This window comes from Lonchura striata, chromosome 2, assembly GCF_050655825.1.
Source record: "Lonchura striata isolate lonStrDom1 chromosome 2, ASM5065582v1, whole genome shotgun sequence".
NCBI classification, from domain to species: Eukaryota; Metazoa; Chordata; class Aves; order Passeriformes; family Estrildidae; genus Lonchura; species Lonchura striata.
The window spans coordinates 136,924,897-136,948,924 of NC_140704.1; the positions used below are offsets into that span (position 1 = coordinate 136,924,897).

The window sequence follows — 24,028 nt, forward strand, 5'->3', positions numbered from 1 at the left end:
GGAGGGAGCTCGGGCTGCGCGCTCTGAAAGGCTCATTTATCGCCGCCAGAGCTGCCGCCCGGAGCGGCGGACCCGGGCTCCTGCCGCAGCCGGCCCGGCGCGTCCCCGCCCCGCACCATGCCCCGCGCCCCGGCCGCCGCCCCGCTGCTGCTGCTGCTGGCGCTGCTGCTGGCGGCGGCCCCGCCGCACGGCGGCTCCGACAGCCCCAGGGGGAAGCAGAAGGCGCTCCGCCAGCGGGAGGTGCTGGACGTGGTGAGAGCGGCGGGGCCGGGCCCGGGAGCGGGGCGGGCGGAGGTGTTGGGGGAGCCGTGCGGGCGGAGGGCGGCTGGAGGAGCCACGCAGCCGCTTTGTTATTGCAAAGATAGGGAAAAAGCGGTAGATCAGAGGCTTTCGAAAAACCTCGCGGCGCCTCCAGCAGAGCAGCGCCGGTCCCGCGCTGCGGGCATCTCTCGGTTCGGTTAATTATGCCCTTGTTGTGCTGAATCAGGAAAAGGCGGAGAAGGGCTGGACGGGCTTTGACACAAACCGCAGGCTTTCGGCCCGGTGTTTGAGCGCTTTCCATCGGGCCGGGGTCGGGGATGGCGGCTGGAGCCGGCGGAGCCCGCGCTCCCCGCCGTGCCCGGTGCCGGGGGACATCGCGGCGGGAGCCGAGGCAGCGCCGCGGGCTGCGGCAGCGCCGAAATCTCACAGCCCTTCCAACATAAGTAGTAAACGCTGCTTAGTTCCTTCCAACACAAGCAGTTAACTGCAGTTTATCTCCTAAAATGCTAGTGGATAAATGTGAGTGATGAGAAAAACTATCTACATGCTCTGAAAACTATCTGCATGCTTACCGAACACATTTTCCTTGGAGTCGCATGAATGCATTATTTCCTTTGGCGGCAGGGACTGCACACCACTGTTTGCAATTCCACTGCTACTAGAAACCTGAATTCATTGGGACTATCCCATCTCAGGGATAGATGATGACAGGAGGGAAATTTTCCAGTCCTTGGAATGTAGAAAGCAGATGTGAAGGTATTTCTGTGAGTTGCTGGACTGCCGTTCACCGTCTATAGAAAATCACTCATATGACCATTTCTTCCATGATCTCCAGAGATCCCCTTAAGTGATGTGCTGGAGGCACCACTGCTAGCAAAGCTCCTTTTAGTTCACACTTCTTTATTGCCTTTTCACTTTTATCGTGGAAATTGAATTGCATTGCGAATAAGGAGTCTGTACACATGGATGGGCTAACATTTTTCTAAAAAGTATTTTAGGGTCCCTCATTTCTTTGAAATTGCTCAGTGCTTTTTGGATGCAGCAAAGTGCAGGTAAATCAATGGCAGCTGAGTCGTGCACAGCCCAGTGTACAGACTGCTTCAGCAGAAGCTCTGCTAGGGCAGAGTGGAGGCAGGACCAAGAGGGGATCCTGCCTTCTGTGGGTGTTTAAAGTATGTTTTATGCATTTCCAGCTTAAGAAAACATGAAAAAGACTTGACTTGGCAAGACAGATAATTTTAGTTGGAGTAGAGCCCAAAGCCCAGGTGACTCTTGTGCTCCCATTTATTTTTTGGGATGTTTCATGGCTGAGGTGCTCTCCCTGTCTGGCTGTGGGTGGCAGCTCCTGTGTGAAGGCAGATCAGCCCCTCTTGGTGTTTCTGGGGATGGGGGGCAATAGGCCAGAGCTCTGGTCTGACCCAGCTCTTGCCTGTTTCCACATCCGGATTTCTGTGGTGAGTAACCACATGCAAAACCCAGAGCCTGTCGCTGGGAAAGCAAAACCAGATTAAGTGTTGCTGTGTGAAATAGAAATATCTTTTCATTATTCTCCTGGGTTGGTGTGTGCTTTGCCAACCAGTCTTCTTTTCAACTAACTTTTCTAAAATATGGTTTTCTTCATGAAACTATTCCAACATTTCCACTGCCTTTAGCCAGCAGGATTTTCTTTGGTGAAGGTAGTAAGGGAAAGCTAGCAAACCCTCATCTGACTTCATGCTAGACCTCTCCATAGAGTAACTGATTTTACTTTTTGTGTGGCTCCAGCTAAGCCTGTGATGGCTCTGCTGGTTTTTGCACCAGAGCCTGTGAAAAGGCACAGCCTCAGTGCAGAAAATTCACCAGTCTGACAAAGAAATGAGGGTGGGGGCTGTAGTTTACAGCTCCTGCAGTGCAGACAGGGGCATGGCTGGCATGAGGGGGAATAGCTGCAGCACTGCTTCTTTTTGAAACCAGCGGGCATTAGGTGGTTTAAACTAGATAAAGACAAAGAAATGTGAGAAAGTGGAAGAGCAGAATACAGCTATCTGTGAGGATTTGGGATGAAGACTGGAGGAAGCAGTCAGTCACCAGATGGGACAGAGCACATGAAATAAAAGCCATGGCCAGCCCCTGCAGGTTCCTGCTCAGCATTCCCATGCCCAGTGCTCCTCCTGCATCCCAGCACTCAGGCTGCTGGGGGAGGGAGCTCTGGGCTTCACAAACCTACTCTCCAAGGTGGGCAGCCCCAGGTCTCAGGAGGTGAAAAGGCAATGTGTGTTAACATGGAGCTTGGGAGAGCAACATTTGACCTTTCCTAATACTGTGATATTAGGAAGGCTGTTAGTGTGCCCTCCTCCCATGTGTACCTTCCTACTGTTACAAACAAGAATCCTGAGTTCAGCTTTATCCCAGCGTGCATATTACATCCATATTACCATCCATTTGTGTCAGTATTGGAGTCTGAATTGTGGGGCTTGATTATCACTGTGTGGTTGTCACCTCCTCACCAGAGGAGCAGTGACAGGAGAACAGTGGCATTAACCTTTGCTCTCTATGAAATGGAAAATCTTTCAAAATAAATAAAAAAGGAAAAAGAATACTGAACACATATTAGCATAGACAATTATACAAGTAATGGTAGGTTAGGAGAGAGTAACTATTAACGTGTGACTTCTTTTTTTTTGTTTCTGTATTGAAATATTTTGACTTTTGTGAGGTTTTCCAACAGATTTTAATTCTTGGACTAGGTAAACTTTAAATTCTAGGATTTATGCATCTTTTTGTTAAAAAAAAATGCATTTTATTTTACAGCAAATTCTGTTGGCTCTGCTTATCTTTGAAAATTTATTCCTTTTTTTTTTTTTTTTTTCCTTCTGTGGAATAATTTTCTTGGAGATGCAGAAACAGCCCATTGTGGCGCAGCAGGGGGGTTTGTGTTTTGTTGTTATTCACTTGTGCTTGACTCGATTAGCCTCGGAGATAAGGGATGGAAGCAGCAAGATCTGTTCTGTCTTCCAGTATAATGGCATGTGCTTACAAGGCCCCAGTGGCGTTCCTGGACGGGATGGAAACCCGGGAGCCAACGGGATCCCTGGGACACCTGGAATCCCAGGACGGGATGGGCTGAAAGGGGAGAAGGGCGAGTGCATGCGGGAGAGCATCGAGGAGTCCTGGACGCCCAACTTCAAGCAGTGTTCGTGGAGCGCGCTGAACTACGGCATCGACCTTGGGAAGATCGCGGTAAGCCGGCTCTGCGCGGCGGGGCTGCAGCAGCCACAGCGGGCTCCGTCTGCCTCGGGGAGCAGCACCAGCCTCACAGATTCCCTGCTGGGGCCTTTCTCTGCATGCAAGGGTGAACTCCTCAAAGGCTTCACTACTTTGGATTGCTTCCAGCTGTGTTTCAGCTATGTGCCTGTTTCATTCCTGGAATAGGGTTTCGGAAGAATTTTGTAGCCTGTGTAAGAGTACATTTAGTAGACCAGATCTGTAACTCTAAGGCTGAAAGTCACAGTACCAAAAAAATACCTCTAGCTTGCCCAAAACAGGGCAAAGTTTTCACCATTTCAATCCTAAAAAGGGACGAACATCTTTAATCTGTTAATCGTACCCATTGTTATAACTCTTGCTTCATAGTGGTTATTCACTGAAACTCAGTTGCAGGATGCTACTGCAAAGGATCAGCTTTGCTCAGGAGCAGAATTGCCAGTGTCACCCAGACTGACACAAACAATCCGTCCTCCACGGCAGCCCTGGGTGTAAAACTTTTAGAAAAAATCCCTGCTCAATCCCAGCTATAAAGCAAAGCCCAGAGTGATTATAGCAGTTTAGCTGCTGTGCTATGGCTAGCAGGAGAATCAACTTTTTCAGCAAACTTTTCTTACTGCCTACCTTGTACTTACAGAACTGTCCATAGCTTTTTAAATTTATTTTCTTTTTTATTTTTTTCCATGATATCAAGCATTTTGAAGACAGGTTAACAACCACTTAAAAACCTGAAAGTTTATTTTTCAGTTGTGTAGCTTTTATTTCGTGCAAACTGCTCAGAAGTCTTGTGATAATTGATAAGTCCAGGATTTCTGTTAGCAGAGACAGAAACTGCTCTCTTGTCAAGCAAGGACTTCGGGGTTGGACTAGATGATCTTCAGAGGTCCCTTCCAATCCTTATGATTGTGTGATCCTGTAGCTTGAGTGCAGCTTTCAGAGAGTTCCCTTTACATAAATCCCAGAAGGTAACTAGGCTACCAACTTAACAGCAGGTGTTATCAAAAGAAAGAATTTCCATAATCCGTTTCTCCTTCACCATCTATGAGGTGCTGCTCCGATTTCATCTTTGCACCACAAGGGATTTTACGGGCTCTGATTTTTTCACTTTTTTTTTTTTTCCCCCAGAGGGGGCTAAAGAGAATAGCCAAAACATTTTGAAATAAATATATTCCTCAATCTGTGTCCTAAATATAAACATATAGAAAATAATTAGGCTCAAAGCCAAGATTTGTGCCACAGCGCCTTTGTCTCCCGTCAGGAATGCACGTTCACCAAGATGCGCTCCAACAGCGCGCTCCGCGTGCTCTTCAGCGGCTCCCTCCGGCTCAAGTGCAGGAGCGCCTGCTGCCAGCGCTGGTACTTCACCTTCAACGGGGCAGAGTGTGCTGGCCCACTGCCCATTGAAGCCATAATATACTTAGATCAAGGAAGCCCAGAGCTGAACTCTACTATTAACATACACAGAACTTCCTCAGGTGCGTATGCCGGGAGAGCAGAGACGGAGCAGAAGGCAGCTGTGGTTACCAAATGCAGAGTGGCCAACTCACACTTCTTCTCTTACTCTGCTCTCTCAGAGTTGACTATTGATAAGTAACAGTATAATAATTATTTATTAAGTGGTACTTTCTTGCTGTGGTATTTTTTGTGGTACTTATATCCTGAGATTTAGAAATGGAAGAGATTTCTGTCCAGACAGGTCTACTGATCTCTGCCACAACATGATTACAGAGACATTCTGTGCTGTATTAGCCTATGGAGAAACAGCCTTACTGCCAAGTAAACAGGGTCATCCTGGCTTAAAATACTGGTATTTGCACACTATCTGTGCAAAAATGAGACTTTTCTCCTGCAATTTCTACTCTGATTTCAGGTGGGGCTAGAAAGTATCTCTAAAGGAAATATCTGGGAGCAATTATTCATTTGCTTAGCAGAGACAAATTAGTGATTTCATTCAACATAAAAGGATGCGACACTAAGAAAAAGAATATAAAGTCTGTATCCTTTCTCCATTTTCCTCCCTGTAATGCATGACTACATGGAATCGAATGTCTAAAGCTATTATAGGATTTTTTCAGCATAGGGGTAGAGCTGACTCATCTTCATCACCCCACCTCCAACTAGTGGTGCCAGTGGGGCATCAGGAGTGCAACTTCAGGCAGAAGCAGTGACTCTCATGTGGAAAAGCTTACAGAGTGGTCATCACCCTGTAAACCTTAGCTGTAAACCAGGCATGGCTGGGCCCCCTCTCCCACCACTGCTAGAACGATGCTTGAAAAGGTATGGAGCCATATTCCAGCTCCCCATGTGTAAATCCGGGTATTTAAAGCTGCAGGCATACCTCCCACTGAGCCACCCCGTGGATGGTGATCTGCTTCAGGTACCGCAGAGTGTCAAACAGCAGCACAGACAGAGGCACTGCATGGCTGTAACTGATGTTGCCACATCTCTACATCAGAGTTTTTATTTCTGAAATGGTTTTAAAATTCTAAAAACTGTTCACATTTAACTAAATAGCAACAAGCTGCTGTTCTTAAGTATGTAAGTTCACCTTCAGTTGTGAAATACACAGGGATTGTGTCTGCTGAGATAACCTGATTTTTGTCTCTAACCAGTGGAAGGTCTGTGTGAAGGGATCAATGCTGGCTTGGTGGATATTGCCATCTGGGTTGGGACGTGCTCAGATTATCCACGGGGAGATGCTTCTACTGGATGGAATTCAGTCTCCCGAATCATCATTGAAGAACTGCCAAAATAACTTCCCTCCCTTTTTATAATACCTGTTTTTTTTAAAAAATTTGTACTATTTTTTTCAGAATTTATTTCAATAGAATTGGATGCAAGTACTGTACTGAAAGGCACTAAAGCCTTGCAACTGTAGCCTTTACCTTGTTTTGTACATGGCAGAGGCTTTTTATAATAATCATTTTAGAATACAAATATCAAAACCAAATTCACTAATATTTTAAATTTCTTTTTTGATGTAATAGCACCACTGTTTTTAGAAGTAACCATAACTTTTTGTATCAAATAAATAAGACCTTTTACAAAAAAAAAAATCCAGGTGATTTTATTGAACATTCATCTGTTTAAGGTATTTTACATGGTGTTATGATACATGATTTTTTTAGAAGGCTTTATAGATAAAGTTCAAAGAAAGTAAAATCAGGTGCTTGCTTTAGCCTTCAGAAAACATAGGTAAAATGCAGTCCTGTAAACCTGAATGCAGAATAGGAGGCTCCGCTGTTACAGCCTTGTCTCAACAAACTCCTGGTGATTTAACTGTGACCTAGACAATGTGGTAAGTGTTAAATACCTCATTATGAATAACTGAGCAAAACCAGACTAGGTAAGTGTTAAATACCTCATTATGAATAACTGAGCAAAACCAGACTATCTAAGCTCTTCTTCCTTCTCTTGCTTCTCAACAGACTGGCTTTCAGTGATACCTATGACTGCTCTCCACTACTAAGATGCAGACACTAAATAATTTTAGTTACAACACTTACATTTCATTGCTCCAATAAAATAATTCTCCTGGATTTAGCCTTTCAGATGTACAGAATCACTTTGATGTTGGTTAAAAGCTAGATATATTAAACAGTTTAGAAGATACAGAAATAAGACAGGTTGAAATGCCTAGGCTTTCCAAAAGGGAACTGGTAAAGTGAAACAATGATGTCACAGCTGTCTGAAAGTGACAACACCGATCATGCCAACAGACTATAAACTTCAGTGTTTTAAGTTTTGCCTTCCAAATGCTGCAAGTGACATACTCAAATTTTTTTTTAATTGTACACATTCTAAAGAGAAACAACAGTCATGTTTGTATCACAAAACAAATTTCACATTAACAAAATACAAAAAACACAAAAAGCATGTACAACATGCAAAAATCTCCACTCTTCCCAGAAATTAAAAGGAAAAAAAACCCATTAAATCTGAGATAAATGAACCTATTTCAGCTATTTAGAATTAAATCTCACTTTATTTTCTGAACAAGCTGTATGATTTCCCCCAGGCATCTCTTGGATGTAGCTCTTGCCTGTAGCTGTTGTTGCAGATACCAGGGGAGGACACCTGCAGTGACAGGAGCACTTAGGCTTGCCCAACTGCAAGATGGTGTGTGAGATTTGCTGCACGCCAGCAAGTTACACAGCTGGCATTTTGTCTCTGAAGAACTGCAATGTTTTCACTGGCTTGGACGATGGTTTTAAGGTACCTGAACACAAATAAGTTACTATGAGCTGAGCTGTGGTGTGAACTTACAGAACATCAGCTAACATACAGTGAGTGATTGTGCACATGCTCACAGCCTGTCCTTGCAGTTATCCTGAAGCATGAGTAAGCTGTTCTGGGCACACAGCACACTAATCCAGGGTGGTACCTGCACAGCTTTTTCTCTTTTATGATGTTTTCATGTCTTCACAATATATTTTGGACCCTGGGTGGTAGTTAATTCAGTGTTCCATTAAATTCATTCTGTGTACCAAAAAACACACAAAGCCCAGTAAGCACCCTCCAAAGGCAGGAGCTGCTGTTCTGGATCTGCATAATTGACATGGCAAACTTCCAGTAAATTTATCTTTGGCTAAACACACACAGAAACTGCCATAATAAAAACCAAAGCCAGCCATGAGATGGCCATCCACTGTTGTGAACACAGGCAAACCTGATGGGAAGAGATGAAGATGTCTGACTCAATTCAGAAGGCTGAATGATTTATTATAATTATGCTAAAATACATTATATACTATTTAAAGGAAGATACTAAAAACTACAAATCTACTTGTTCTAACTGTATCTCTAACACAACTCGTGACCCTCTCATGAGAGTCCAGCCACAGGTGGATTGGATTGGCCATCAGGCTCAAACAATCCCCACCAGAATCCAATCAACCAATCACTCCAGGTAAACAATTCTCCAAACACATTCCACATGGGAAAAACAAGGAGCAGGAATAGAAATTATTTTCTCTGTCTTTCTGTGCACCTCTATGAAAAATCCTGAGACATAAATGTGCTACCACAATCTCCAGATGAGATGATTCTTTCTGATGAGATTATCAGCTCTATCAGTAGAGGGGATGGGATTGTGGAAGAGAAAGTGTAAATTATTAATAAATTCAGTTATACAAAAAATGTGGTATGTGGCAACAGTACCTACAAAACAAGTAAGTGGATCACTGAATGAAGATTAAAAATACTGAGTAGTTTATGTGGCTTTCCAGATTTTAACTTAAAATTTAAACCAAGTCCCTAATCTTAAAATTTTCTTAAGAATTGTTCTTTCTGCTTTAGGTTAGTCTGGTAAACAGAAAACTTCTCTAAGTGATTATTCTGCTCCCTACGAAACTGATGATTTCCCCCTAACTGTTGGATAGCCTTTGCCAACTTATTTCTGGTTAAATGACACTTACTAGATACTTAATATCTTCTTACCAACAGCAGGAGGCAGATGTTAAGGTCAGTAATGTCTTTTCTAAGTGAAATAAAAAGCCCCAAACCACCAAACCCAGAACTCTCATAAGTACATATCCTTGACGGCAATTACTGGCGTCGGAAAAAAAACCATAATTATTATACAAATTTACTGAGATGTACTATAACTTAATTTATCAGTAAATTAGGAATCAATATATTAACAATCTTTTCCTTAAACCAAATCACAAGACATTAACAAATAGTTCTTTTTTTTTACAGAAAGCCTTGTGCACAGGATTTTTTTAGACTAGAAACATTTTTTTTCCAGAGAATATCATTGAAAGTAAGTGTGGTCCTATTTGTTAGTACCCTGGCTTGAACACTGCATCACTATGGGATTACTAGAAAAAAAATCTTAATCTTTAAAATGTAAGCCCACTTTCAAATATGCATTTACTTAGTAATATTTGGTCAGCTGTATCACTAATGGAGACAGATTCTGGCACAGTGAGAGACGGAGAGAGAATGAAAGAGAGAGAAAATTAATTAAGCATCCAGCAATGCATGCACTTTCAGCACGTCAGTCTGCTGCTAAAAACCAAGTCAAAAAACACAGTGCAAGTCTGGCCTGGTACGAGGCAAGAACTGAGCTTCAGCCTTGCAATTATTCAAACTCAGGAATTGACAGCTTTTTTAAAGAAACAATTTCAGTTTCCAAACTGCACCTCACTGAGGCAGCATTTTTGTGTTGGATAAACAATGGAGTCTGGAGCATTCCATATCTTAAAATGTGATGAATAACAGAGGTGGATTCAGATGACATTCCTTGTTTTAATGAGACTCAGAGATTTAAGAAAGCTTTGACAGGCCTCAGGGTTGCTTTCAGATGAAGTTTTTCACTTGTGCAGAAGCAGAATCTCACCAACTGCTATCTTGAGACTTGTGGAAACTGCTTACTGGGGTATTCCAGGCAGGCCAGGCTGAATGGAATTGCTGTGCAGCTGCCTTCACCCAGTCACAGCACTATTATTTCACAGTTGCAGACATCTGCTTCAACCAGTCGCAGCTGATTCAGAGAGGAAGGCAGCAATACAGGAACATTCAACAGCAGAGATGATGGCAGGGTTTCTTGTCTCTATATTCTTTCCTCAAAATACCAGATCAATTCACAGTGTCAAAGAAGACTGCTGAACTAAATTTCTCCCAGATCATAAATATAAAAATTGAAGGATAGATTCCTTCCTAGGAACACAAGTTCATACCTTTAATTATTTTCTTTCCTAAAACCAAGTAAAAAGCCAGACACATTTTCATAAACTACAAAGGTAATACAGCAGGCAGGAGTCACTCGGATTACATTAGCTATAATTCCTTTGTAAAATCCATGAACACCTTCTTTCCTTTAAAGAAAAAACAAAAAAAATTGGTTTTAAAAAATTCTTTTAATAGAAAAAAATCAGACATAAAACAAAACCTGGCATTTTACTTCTCACACTCCCATTGAAACATGAACTTCAGGTTAAAAATAGCAATTTCAGACGGTGTTTAAAGTGCATCAAGTATTAACTTGTAATTTTTTCTTCTGAATATATAATAGCATTATGTAAATCAGTTATTTAGCCTAGGCTTTGAGTGGTTTTTGTGGGTATTGTCCAAGTAAGGCAATTTACTATCTTTCTTCATGTTACAAGAACTGGCCAAACAATTAAGAAAAGCCAGCATTCATCTTATGAGAATTTAAGCATCCCTTCCAGAATTTTGATTCTACTGGCCAATAAATGAGAATCTTATTTGACCCAATTTGAATCAGCGTGTCGTGCTAGGGCTGTTACAAAGTTTCAGGGACATTAAATCTCAGCTCTTTAGGTGCAGGCATTACAGGCCTAGGACACCTGGCAGGATGAGAAAACACAGACCCTAAGAAATGCTTGGGTGTGGTTTACACTACACCCATTTGTTCACCACAAGCACAGCAGTGGCTCCAGAATGGCTGTACTACACTTCAACAGAACTAATAAGCTTCCTGTAGCCTGCAGCACCGAAGGGCTCAGCACTGACACATCAGAGCTACTTTTGCTCTGAATTGCCCCCAGGCGGAATGGCTGTACAGCCTCTGAACCAGGGGTGCTCCTGGAACAACAGAGGCTCAGTCCCTTACTCAGCTGGCCCCTCTTCACAGCCCAGGAGCCATTTCCACCTCTCCAGCAACATGGCCCAACCCAGAAGCGCTGCCCAAAGCCGTGGATGCACATGCAAAGGTGGCCACCCTTAGTAACTACATAGGTCTGTGTGAAAAGCTCAGATATGAACAGGTGTGAGGTCACAGGTCTCTAAAGGTCCTACAGGAAGCTGGGACCAGACTACAAGGGCAGTCAGGCCCCAGGGTAACCCAGGGACATCAGTATAATCACCTCTGGCTAGCTCACTTCACCTTGCCAGGAATTTGGATTAGCCACAACTCCCAGCAGCACAATGCTCCTGTCCTATGTGATAAGCTAAACCAGTTCAAGTGAGATTTCACTTAGTATCCCAAACCAGTCATGAAAATGTTATTTTTTAGAATGTGAATTTTGCTGGAGAGAAGGGAGACAGAATAAACAGAAACCTGCAGGGGGCATTGACACTCTCCTGTCTCCTCCTCTCTGCTTAGCTTACTGCTGTTGTTGGCATCTTGCACAATATGACTTTGTACAGCTAACCCTTTGCTTTGCTCTGAACTGTACTGGTTCTGCAAGCCAGCACAGAAGCCAGTAAAGGTAGCTCTGATTCTATAAAACTCAGTTTCCAACACACAGGCTTTTAATTTTGCACACCTACCTCCATGTCCTGCGGATCACATCCAACACCCCAGAATATGTGTTATGCTGGTCTTGAAGACGAGCTCGCACAACTTGATAGGGATATGTTGCTACCACAGCAAATATTTTGGATACAGCTGCCATCAGTATGTATTCCACAGTGTTCTAAAAGCAACACAAATTGTCAGGTTTGCCTTAGGTATGGTTTAAATTAGCCAGCTCCCAAAATCTTACTTAATTTTTAAATGTACAACCAAACAATACTCTAGATATTCCCCCCTTATAAAACAACACATTAAAAGAAATGTCAGTGTTTACTACATGCAGTGCTACAAGTAATTGACTGTAAAACATGTGTTGTGCCTTCCCATTCCCACCAAGAGGAACACTTCTTCCAAAAGTATCTACCTTTGTCCAACTTGCATACGAACAGTTTTCCAGGGTTGAATGCCACCCCCTCTGGCTCCACAAAGTAAGAAAAAACCCTCATTCCTTCCTCTAAAATTCCAAAACCACTTGCCAAAATAAGAAGTTGGTTTCCAAAACCAGTGAAAACCAGTTGCTTGTTCCAAAAAAGTGAGAAAGTATTATTTCCTTTTATATATTCTGCACTTCAATTAATGTACCAATACTTTGTACATTTGGCTGCTGCATAACCTGACAAATGGAATCAACTTCTATTTATTTACATGCCATAACATAATTTTATTCTCAAGCATCATACCAATTTTGTATCTGATACTCTGTTTCTGTACTTGTTGTATCTCTCTTTCAAATCCTCATAGGCCATGAACTGAAGTGCTCCATGAGATGTTCCAAACAGACCAGGCACAAATCCCTAAAAAAACGATAAAACAAGAATAAAGGGTAATGCACAAAACCTAAACAACTTGACAGAGCACAGCTCACACACCTACATTTGTCCTCCCTTAATGTACAGACTGTGCCTGCACAGCAGCTGCAGTCTAACTCAGGTATTCTTAAGGGCAGGCATCCCACAAACACTTAACAAATACTACTTTTCTGGCATACAGCCCGAAGTCACCTACTGAGTCACTGAGATAAAACAAGTGGCCCAGGGACTGCACCTCACAGAGCACAAGCTGGTAACACAGATTAGGATTGCAAGATCACAAATCAAGCTGTGGTCTTGCAAACATGCTGCTCAATGCACATTTCCAGAGACTGGCACTGAGGGGTCTGGTTCCCACCTGAGACTGGTAAAGCAATGACAGGTGCTGGCAATGCAGAGAAGAGCCATCAGGAGCAGAGGTACAAAACATTATTGTGATCGAGCCCAGGAAATAGATATGTGTTTGCATGTGTGTGTCTACATAAATACGTGTCTTTGAGATATATGTATGTATTTCTATACTAAAAATGTTTGTGTCTATGTAGAATCATAGAATCATTTTTGTTGGAAAAGATCTTTAGGATTATCAAATCTAACCATAAACCTGAGACTGCCATGCCCACCACTATACCATGTCCTTGTGGGAGAAGAGATCGAGCTGCTCCAGCACTGTCTTTCTTACACACACAAACACATGAAAATATACATCAACCTTTAGCTTCAAAAAATTTGAAATGAAGGGGGAAAACAGGTACTTTCTGAACTGTCTCCACAAGAAAGAGAAGGGAGAAGGCAGGAGTTCCCTCAGGAGCAGGACTAGCTCCATTAAAGTGAGCTACCAGCTAAATGGATTCAGAAAAACACTCATTCTCTTTTTGAAGAGTTGGTCACTTACATTGAAAAACACAAATAAATTGGGGGATTAATCATCTTGCCCAGAAAGGGACTCAAAAGCTTGCTGCAAACTGCTGGTGGACAATTATAACAGAGTAAGTGATCAAAATGTCAAAATGTGGTTAAAAGCACTCAAAGAAAAAAGTTAAGGAAAAAAAAAAAAAAAAAGAACAGTTTGATCCATTCAGGCAAGAAAAAGGAATTTAAAAATGTGCTCAGATGTCAAACTCTGTGTTAAACTAAAAGGGAAGCCCAAAATGTTGAAGACTTATCAGTGTACAACTAAAAGCCTGGAGAAGGTGAAAAAGAGAAGGGATCCTGAATTAACACTGAATTAGTGTTAAGACAAATAATAAAACTCCTAAATCGTAGAAGAACCTCCAACAACTAAAACTACAGCAGGCATAAAAATGACACAGATAATACACAAAATACCAATTCAGGGATCAGCTTTGAAAATGCTACATATAGACTTCTAAAGTTTTTCAGTTGTTCAGGAAATTATTTTTTAGAATTTCTTTAATACCTGAGGATAAATTTCTTCTTACAGTAAGAAATAATGGTCATGAACTCACCATCAGTGACCACAAACTGATGAAATGCATTAAGAGTTAGTGAAAGTTCCAGGAAAAAAACTTCCCCAAATGAGAACAAGTAGAATTAAACTACATATCTGTATTTTGTCAGCTGTAAGCACAAAGTGAAGTTTGAAGCCAAAGGGCCCCAACAGAGGGAAAAGGACAACTTTGGTTTTCAGAAATCCTGGATCATAGAAGAAAATAAAAGGAACAGAAAAAAAGTTATGAAAAAATGTCAAAGAAAAAATTATCTGTATCAGCAAAAAAAACCCAAAAAAACCCCCAATATGAAACTTATGGACAGTGATAGCAGGGAAAATCTTCACAAACATTTCCCAGTGATTAATCAGTAAAACAACTAAAAGACAGTGGAAGTTATTGTTCTCCACTTGGAAAGAATTAGAACAATGTATTTGTATCATAGAAAAATGAGGTAATACTTTCCTGCCAACAAAAGAAGAATGTTAAACAAGCTTTAAGAAGGCTAAACTTTAAACTTAAGCCAGAAGATTTGGATAACTTGCACCCTTGAGTCCTAAAGCATCTACTGGTTGTACTTCATAAACAAATACCAGCACACTTTAAGTCTTGGGCTGTTGAGAAAAGCTTCCAAAGACTGAGGCACTTTTAATGTTAGGCCAATATTAAAAAATGCAAGATGGGAGTGAGGCAACTGTCAGCCAATGTGCCCCAGTAAAATAGGAGTTGATCCAGGCTTTTATTGATCATAGAAAACAATGTATTCTTATGGAAAATTGTTTCAAAGCAAAACTGATTTAGTCACAGCACTGAAATATCTTGGCCGGGGAAGTTTATGAAACATACTCTATTTTCTTATTCTTTTAATAACTTAACTCAAAATTCTCTCTTGCCAAAAATTTTGATAGAATTTAATATTTATTTTTATCCACAATATGACTGTAAAGAAAGATTCTATAATAACTTTATGTATTTCTTGTTATTTTTTACTTTAATATTTGAAATGTATCTTTAGAAGATTTCTGCCATGAAAGCATGACAAGATGAATGGTTCCTCAAAGAAGTCCTGCTTGAATTCTCCCTCAAAGGATTAGAACAATTGACAGAACTAAATATAGTTCTATATTTATCTATTCTATAATTAGAAATTTAAATGGTATATAATTCTGAGCAGCATTCAGTGGGAATAAAGAAATATTTTAAAGTTGGCTTAAAACATTTCAAGTGCTGGAAATCCAGACAAGAAGAAAATGTCCTGTTGGTTAGTGTTTCAAAGGTTACCCATCCCAATAAAAAGAAACACAGGCAAATGCACACACTGGAAAACCTGTGCTTCTTAGTAAAGAAGGGAACAAGGATCATTTGGTGATGTGGTACTCACATCACTGCCAGAAGTGTTTGACAGCATTCAAGCCAGAACAGCCTCTGCTGTATGCTTCAAAAGAATGCAGCAAATACCTCTTGTAATCTCTCCAGCGCTGCCTTCATTTGGGCTCTTAGTGTGTCAAAGACCTGCAGCATCTGAGTGCCCTGCTCTGATAACTTGTGCAGACAAGACACTGAAGTCACCATTATCATCTTGATTCCCTCATGGTGAAAAATGTTACCACCTTTTATGTGAAAGCCACTTATGCTTATGTCTCTGTGTAGAACCTGCAACTTAAGTTAAAATCAAGATGGCCAAATCTCAATGGCTTTTGCTATGTACAAGTACAAAGATATAGAAAGCTTACAAACTTCATATTTACAAGAAGAAAAATAACAGAAGCAAAAGCATTGCAAAATAAAGAGAGCTAAATGCCTCAGCCACTGAGGGACCAGGAAAAGTACTTTATCCTCAGAGCATAGAATCTTGCCTACCAAAACTGAAATGCCAACACAGAAGTGTCCAAATATATTTCACTTGATAATGAGCACGCATTACTGTTATGACTTCTGTTTTGTCAGCATGCCACATTATTATTCTCGGTCTTGATGAACCTGAATTTTACGTTAATCTCCTTAAATTTATAAATTTTCTGTGTATTTTACTCTTGTTTATTAAACATTGCTCTATTTCCAACTGCTACTTCTAGGTCATCTATAAAAGAGAATAAAAAACGCACATACAGAAATACAGAGGCCATGAAGGATGTTAGTTGCATTCCTGACTGATGTCTTAGTAGTCATTCTCTCTAGACTATACACCTAACAGTTTCTCAACAGCTCAGAGATATTTTATGTTTTCCTTAAAGGACCAATCCTACAATCTTACAACTATTTAACCATGTTTGGGCACTCCTACCTTATGCTTGAAAAGAACAACATAGCACTCATAACATGAAGATGGTTGCATGACATTCATCAATAGCAAAGTAATTTTTAAAGCTCAGATCTCCAGCAGATCCATGGGTGTACTCAAAGTACATAACCCCCAGCTGTTTTTTATTTCAGTCTGGTGTGCAGCAGAGCAGCTCTGTCCCCAGTCATCAGGGGGATGGAGGCCAAAAAGACAAAGCCCAACGGATAGAGGGTGTGGAAGATCACTGACTGATGATTACTGGGATAATGAGTGAAGGAGACTCCTCCTGCCTTTTCAGAATCAGGCCAAGTTCAAAAGGAACAACTTACTGAGAAACCCAGACTCAGACAGACTGTATTTGATGAACAATCAATACCCAGCAGAGCTAATAAAGACAGCTTTGATCCCTGCTAGAAAGATTGATGAAGCCTGACGTTATAGTTTGTACCCCAAAGGACTGAAAGGATTTGCTCAAATCAGTAACAGCATCTATGCAATAAAGAGCAATATTGAATTGCTTGGTCAGAAATACCATTCTTTAGGAGACAAATCTCAAACAGAAAGAAACTCCTTCCAGATTTTATTTCCAATTCTATCTGAGACAGTTGCTCTATTTGAGATCCCTTCATTTACTATAAGGTGGTACTATATAAGATCCCCTTGTCTGCTATAAGGAATGCTATCTGAAATGAAGATTATGAGGAAAAAGTAGACAATTGTGTGTACTACAACTCCTGACTCAGGGCAATTAACAAAGCTTTAGCTGTACAATTTCAAATAGAGCAAGAAAAATAAAAGCTCCCCATAACACTGAAATGGAAGAAGGTTAAAGCATGTACAAGTCAAAGAGCCACCTGAAGAAGTGGCTTTTTCCCCAGTATAGACAAGGTAGAGAGAGTCCTGACGTCAAATGGAAGTTGCTCAGTGTGCATACTTATGTAGGTCACTAAGGACTTATTTAGGTCACCTTCTTTGCAGATTTAAGCAAGTAATTTGCTTTTTCAAAGGAAGTAGCTGCTTTAGTCCCATACTTGCAGATTAACACTACAAAGAAGTGTCTAGTGCCAAAGGCGACACACGCTACATGCACGAATAATCTGAAAAGAAGGGAGAAAGGACATCTTAAAAGCTAACAGATCCAAGAAATCAGAACTTATCTACATGGAACAGAGCAGACATCCAGGCAGGCAAACCATAAATCCTGACAATTTCAATTTAGGAATAAGTAAGGTGCCTTATTCCTGATGTTAGAATTTGGCATTCATTGCTATGAAGCACACAAGTCCCACAGAATAGGAAAGATCACATTTTTCACTGAAAATAAAATAAGCTAATGTTCAGTAATCAGGATAATTTCTAAGAGAAAATGGTCTTGTTCCCTATCTCTTGCAGTGTTCAAGGTCAGGCTGGATGGGCTCTGAGCAGCCTGGGCTAGTGGAAGGCACACCTGCCCATTGCAGGGGTGTTGGAACAAGAATATCTTTAAGATCCCTTCCAACCCAAGCCGTTCTATGATTCTATGATTCTGCAGCATTACTTGCAGGAGAAGAGCCAGACTGAACTAAAATAGGTTTCTTCACAACTTCCAGGCACTGAAGAATGCATCTTGATGTCATGACCTGAAGGAAGGAGGAGGCAAAAAGTCCAAATCTTGTTGCCATCTGTTTCCCTAAATTAAAGGGAACAAAAAGCCTACACATATGCAGACCATATTTAGAAGTCTGCAAATTTAATGTATCTAGAGCTGACAGATTACAGACATCAATAACCAGAGGGCAAATAAGCAGTTGTGAAGCTATTCATTGTGGAAGAAAAAATTAGCAAGTACTTTAGTCATGTTATCTTCCAGAAGAGGTTAGAAATACAGAGATAAGGGATAAAATGCAAGGAAGTACTACCAGCAACATAGGTTACGTTGTTGCTGCCCTGCTTATCCAAATTCTAAGAAAATTAAAAAAAAAAAATTACAAAGCAGTTTATCACCAGTATAATGGTGATAATTAATGGTAATAATTCCTCTGACTAAGCCTTTTTGCTAAAGTTCTTCAGTGGGAAAGACTCACAGAATGAGTTATTACAATTAATTTTTTTTTTGCAGACAAATATTTAGAAGTGTCACCATGCTACTGGGTGGTGCCAGGCAACCATGGAATTTTTCTAAAATGTGATTACCTTATACAAGCCACGTATGCCCTCTGTCTTGTATATCTTTATAAGAGCATCAAACATTCCTCTGTATTGCCGCTTGGATGGATCCACACCAGCGTTATACTGTAGCACAAGTCGAGTCTTGGTTACCCAGATTGGGTTTGTAATGCAGAGAGTCATGGCTCCTGAGAACAGACAGAAGTTACTCTCATTGTTAGCCAACTCCACAGATTGTCCCAGCTTGTTCAGTCCAATATAACACAGGTTTCTACAATGGCAAAACTACTTTTCCTACTAGAGCACTCATATTGTTTAAAACAGGTGAAGTTTATGCCCTCCATTGCTCCCTCTCTCTCCCTTCAAAGCTCACAGTCAAGTCCAATTCACTTCTGCTGGGGTACTTTTTGCAGGGCACATGTATTTTTATCTGAAGTAGACAGAAAATGGAATTTCTTAATGTACCACTGATTATCCTTATTATACTGAGTTATTATTCAGTATACAATAATTCAAATTTTAATGAACAACTCAGTGTTGTGAAATTTGCTTAATAATTAAGCAAATAAAAATTAATAATAATTAATTGATAACATGTTGTTATAGCTTTATAGGTTATTGAAAATACCATTGTAGCAGAATCCATTACTATATTTCATGTCAAACAATATGCCTTATATTTCAACATTAAATGAATGCTTCGAAATCCTAATAAAAAGTCTTCCAAATTGCCTGTACAGCATGTAGTGACAGGACAAGGGGGAATGATTCAAACTGGAAGAGAGTAGGTTTAGATGAAGTATGAGACAGAAGATCTTTGCTGTGACAGCAGTGAGGCACTGGAACAGGTTTCCTAGAGAATCTGTGGATGCCTCACCTCTGGAAGTGTTCACAACCAAGCTGATGGGGCTCTGAGCAACCTGGTCTAGTGAGAGGTGTCCCAGCCAAAGACAGGGGGTTGGAACTAGATTATTTTTAAGGTCCCTTCCAGCCCAAACCATTCCATGATTTAAAAGGCCACCTCCTTTCAAGGTCCAAGTATTAAAATTTAACAAGTTAACAGTCTGATAGCAACAGATTACAATTTGGGACTCAATACAGTACTAAATATAGAAAGTGCTTATACAGAATGAAAACAAGGACAAAATTCTAATTCTGGACCACAGTGACCCACCTATTTGTGCTAGACATCTTTGTTTTATTTACAGACCACAAACTATTGCATCTGGGCTGGAACACTAACACTTGCCACATGTAAGAAAAAGCTGCACTGACACAGAAAGGCAGGTAGCAGCATGTGGGAAGGCTACAAGTGAACATTAATTTTTGCATTTAACCTCACCAGCCTCTGCAGCTGACACTAGGTGTTCACTCGCACTGAGACTTTCCATCTTCCCTTCCTTCTTGTAAGCTTTGATGGCATTGTAACTGGAAAATGTACAACAGAGTTCAGCAAAGGTGAAAACAGACCTACATTACAAATAACACAATCCAGAATCACATACCCAAGATCATGCTGGTACACAGCCTTTGAAGAAAAGGTATCCAAACTACCTTTATTTAATTGATTAATTGATATCTAAGCAGTCAGCTCTTTCAAGTGGACTATGGTAATATATATTTAAATTGTAAAATTAAACTATCAGTATCAATGGGACTGCATCTTGAAAACGATCAGATATCAAGAATTAACTTCTAAAATAAGTTAATTGGGAGCCAGAGTGCTAGGTATCTAGCCTCTAGCTCTGAAATACATTGAGCATTCTTCTCTTGATATAGTTTGCAATCTTTATGAATTAAGAAATTGTCAACAGGAGATGAAGTGTCAATAGCAATCTACAGCAAAGCTTAAGGACTGAAGTACAACAATAACAAAAGTCTAGACAAAAGTGAGCTTTGCATACGCATGCCAGTTAACTAGTCCCTAAAATGTTTCAATTGATAGGGATAAGCAGTAATGGAGTTAATAAAGTAGAATATTAAAAAATGGGTTTTAAAAACCTATCAACTGACAAAAACAATGAAAAAACTGTCACTAAAATAATTAAAAACAATAAAATATTTAGTTTTAGTAAAAAACTTCATACTCTTTAATTTTTAAGAAATCAATTTAGATTCTCACTTTTCATGATGTCTTAAGAACACTTTAAGAGAATTCTTTATGAATAGTATCACCACCTCTCAAATTCCTTAGTATTTTCACAGCATCAAGGGAATGCACTGTAGCTGACAAAGGAACAGGTCTCTGACTCAAATTGCTTAAATTCTAAAACAGCAAACCATAATAAACATTAACGAACCTGGAATAGCTAAGTGAATGACAAGTTTCTATGTCCCTTAGCACATTTTTATACCCCACAAAGAATATGCAATGTATATCTGAACACTACAATGTGCAGGGTGTGACACATTTTACAGTTCTACTTACAAAAAAAAGTAAAGTCCCCAGGAGGCCCCTGCTCCCACCATGTTTGGAGTTACCCCTTGGTACAAGCCTCGAAGTCCTTCATGCCTCCAGACTGTGGTCATACAGTGAAGAATTCCATTGTACTTTGGCCTCAGCTCCAATCCATCGCTTACTACGAAAGAAAGAAATGATACTGGAAAACATTTCAGGAAGCATTAGGTTCAACTGCATCCAAGCCAACACAGAAGTCCACAGCCTCTAAAGCAAGCATAAATAAACATATAAACTAACTGATCAGCTGTATTACACAAGTTTTATTTCACAAGTATGCAAGAGTTGGGCTTTACAGCTTTATAAGCCTAGAGTTCAAGAACTTAGGGAAAAAACGGGGGGAAAAAGAGAGAATTACTTAGCTCAGTAAGAGTAACATTCATATTAATCTGACAAGGTTAAATAAATGCACTTTCATACATTTTTGATGAGGAGCAGATCTGAAGTTTTCTGTCTCTTCTTTTGAGTACTGCAGCAATTGTGCATCACATTTCAAGTGATATGGATGGCATCCTTGACATGTTTCTCTAAGCTGTTTAAATAAGTCCTAAGTAACAACCCTTAAATTAAAATTTTCTCTTTAAAATGTTCTATTACACAATGGGTCACGTCTTACAGATTGCCAAGTCAGTTTTTATCAAAATACTCAAGGGCTTCTTCTTCCACCTAATAATCTAACAGCTGGTGGTTCAAATGTTAAGAAATTATCACTTCAAAAATGCAGAAAACACACAAGTTTTTTTCTGACAGATCATGTAGAACGTGGATGTCTACAAAACTTGGTGTGGTAACTACTATTGCTCCTACCATAACAACAAAGGAATAAGTTGATTACTGATGAGATATGTGATACAGTCCATGATGAGATGATGAGAGGTAACAGACACAAGCTGAAATACAGGGAGTTTTGACCAGAACTTTTTATCCAGAAGAATGGCCAAATACTTGAACAAGTAGCCTGAAGAGCATCTTTGGAGCTACTCAAAACTCCAGTACACAAGACTGAACAAACTGATCTAAGCAGAGCTTATCTGAGTAGGGGGTGAACTCCTTAGCTCTCTTCTCACCTCAATTACTCTACAATGCAAACATAGCAACAGCTTTCATTCTTAATACAGGTATGTGGCTAGACTGCAACTGTACTGAAAACTGATCTCAAAGTTTTACAAGAAGTGTAGTTTTGTGTCCCCATCAAAACTAATCCTGGTAAACAGGCATTTTCTCTTCAGTGCCATATTTATTACTAATTCCCCTTGAACTCTGTGTTCCATAGACATTGTGACATGCTTCAGCATTAAAGACAAAATGCTTTTGCTGAGCACAGTGTGACAACAGCTCTCAACACCTTGACAACCACTCAAAACTAGAACACAAACACCTCTTTTCTCCTTTCTGAATAAGTGTTGCTAGACCTTTCCAAAGACATTTGTGAAATTTTCTACCATGCATACACTAGATCAAGTTTATAAACATATTAAACAACATTGGAAATCAGAGACGCAAATGCAAGTCTTTCTGTCAATGACGCTGCCAAGAATCTTCACAAGATTAATTTTTGATATCAGCTCCTGCTTCCTGGTTGAAGACAAAAGATAGGAATTGTTATTTTCAACCCAAAGAATCATGTGAAAGTACATGACCTTCAAAAGCCACCTAATCCAAACCTGTACTCAAATCAGATCTAATTAGATCTGGTTACTTAGGGACACGACCAATTGACTCCTGAATGTTTCCATGGCTGAAGAGATTACAGTCTGTCTGGGTAACCTTTTCCAGTATTTGACCATTCTCACAGTAAAATAACTGGAATTTTCCAAGTTCACACTTGTGCCTGTTCCTTTTTGGGCCTACTAACCAAGAATCCGGCTTTACCTTTTCTGTGTCTTCCAATAACATTGTCATAGACTGCAATTTTAGCTCCCCTCAGCCCTTCCTTTCTGAGGCCAAACCGATCCTGTTCCATCAGCCTGTTCTATGCCATGTGCCCCAGCCCCTTTGCCAGTCCAGTGGCTTCCACTGGAGTCGCACCAGTGTGTCATTGTCTTCCTTCCTTGTCCCGGAGAGCCCCAAAGTAAACACAGTACTTCTGACATAGTCTTACAAATGGAAAACAGAGAGAAAAGAGCCCTTCTGCTGGCTGTGCTTTTCATAATGCAGCCCAGGATGTGCCCAACTAGGACATGCAACGTTTTGAATTTTGTAAAATTTCTCTGTGATAGTTTGGTTTTGAGATCTTAAAATATCCATGTATCTATTTAAGAAAACAATCCAAAGATACAGTAAAATGTTTCCACGTCTCTGAAAGAGAATATGATAAATGGTGGACAAGTTTCTCAAGTTAGCAGAAAAGTCTAGAGAAGTCACCATGTTTCCCTGTGGAAAAACAAACTAGTTACAGAGTTTTCTGCAAAACAATACCACCATTGTTAACAACCAAGGTTATTCCAAAACCACCGCTACGCTTTGAGCGCTGAAAATCTCCGGCATAAAGGTGAACTTTGAACGTGGGCTTGGGACAGCGCTCCGGTGCCTCCGGCACTGGTGTTCGGGAAGGGGGGAAGGGGCTGGCAGCTCTCTGACCCGCCGCAGACAGCTCGAGGCACACGGCGCGCTTCAGTCCCGACAAGCGGCAAGGAGAAGCCTCGGGACAGCGACGGGACAGCGATGGGACAGCGGGTGTCCCGAATGGGACACCGCCCCCTTCGGCTCCCGGCCAGTTTAGTCCGAGCCGGGGGCTGCCCCCTTCGGCTCCCGGCCAGTTTACTCCGAGCCGGGGGCTGCCCGCCGGCACCGGGGCGGGCAGGAAGAACAGCGCGGGCTTCGGGCAGGGAGCCCGGCAGGTCCCGGCCCGGGCTGGCGAGCTCGGGCACGCCGGTGCGCGCTCGGCGCAGCAGGGCGAGGGGGGCCTGACCTGCGAAGCGGATCTTGACGAGGTCCAGCGGGTGCAGCGCCAGGGTGGACAGGACGCCGCCGCCGACGCCCGCCGCCAGGATCTCCAGCCGCACGTGCCGCAGCACGGAGCGCGCGGCCGGCTCGCGCGGCGGCGGCGGCTCCCGCGGCTCGCGCGCCGCGCACGCCGCACCCGCGACGCCCATCGCCGGCCGCGCGCGCGCAGGG

The 24,028-nt window shown here is 41.3% G+C and overlaps 2 protein-coding genes across 4 annotated transcripts; one reads left to right on the top strand and one right to left on the bottom strand.

The window, feature by feature from the left end:
• CTHRC1 (collagen triple helix repeat containing 1) lies at nucleotides 1-18,641 on the top strand. Of its 3 annotated transcripts, none has more exons than XM_021546397.4 (5): nucleotides 1-252; nucleotides 3,259-3,480; nucleotides 4,763-4,979; nucleotides 6,117-12,995; nucleotides 15,043-18,641. In XM_021546397.4, exons 1-4 carry the CDS (start codon nucleotides 118-120, stop codon nucleotides 6,257-6,259), a joined length of 717 nt encoding a protein of 238 aa, XP_021402072.4. In that variant the 5' UTR covers nucleotides 1-117; the 3' UTR covers nucleotides 6,260-12,995; nucleotides 15,043-18,641. The 3 variants fall into 3 exon arrangements, with proteins under 3 accessions (XP_021402072.4, XP_085430058.1, XP_085430059.1); XM_085573932.1 differs by having other exon boundaries at nucleotides 17,898-18,641; XM_085573933.1 differs by having other exon boundaries at nucleotides 18,407-18,641.
• SLC25A32 (solute carrier family 25 member 32) lies at nucleotides 8,206-24,024 on the bottom strand. The gene is made up of 7 exons (XM_021546473.3): nucleotides 23,823-24,024; nucleotides 20,882-21,032; nucleotides 19,796-19,881; nucleotides 18,481-18,641; nucleotides 12,448-12,561; nucleotides 11,743-11,888; nucleotides 8,206-10,325 (listed from the first exon to the last, which is right to left on the bottom strand). The coding sequence occupies exons 1-7, from the start codon at nucleotides 24,004-24,006 to the stop codon at nucleotides 10,190-10,192; spliced, it is 978 nt and encodes a 325-aa protein (XP_021402148.2). The 5' UTR covers nucleotides 24,007-24,024; the 3' UTR covers nucleotides 8,206-10,189.
• Between the last annotated feature and the right edge of the window lie 4 nt (nucleotides 24,025-24,028).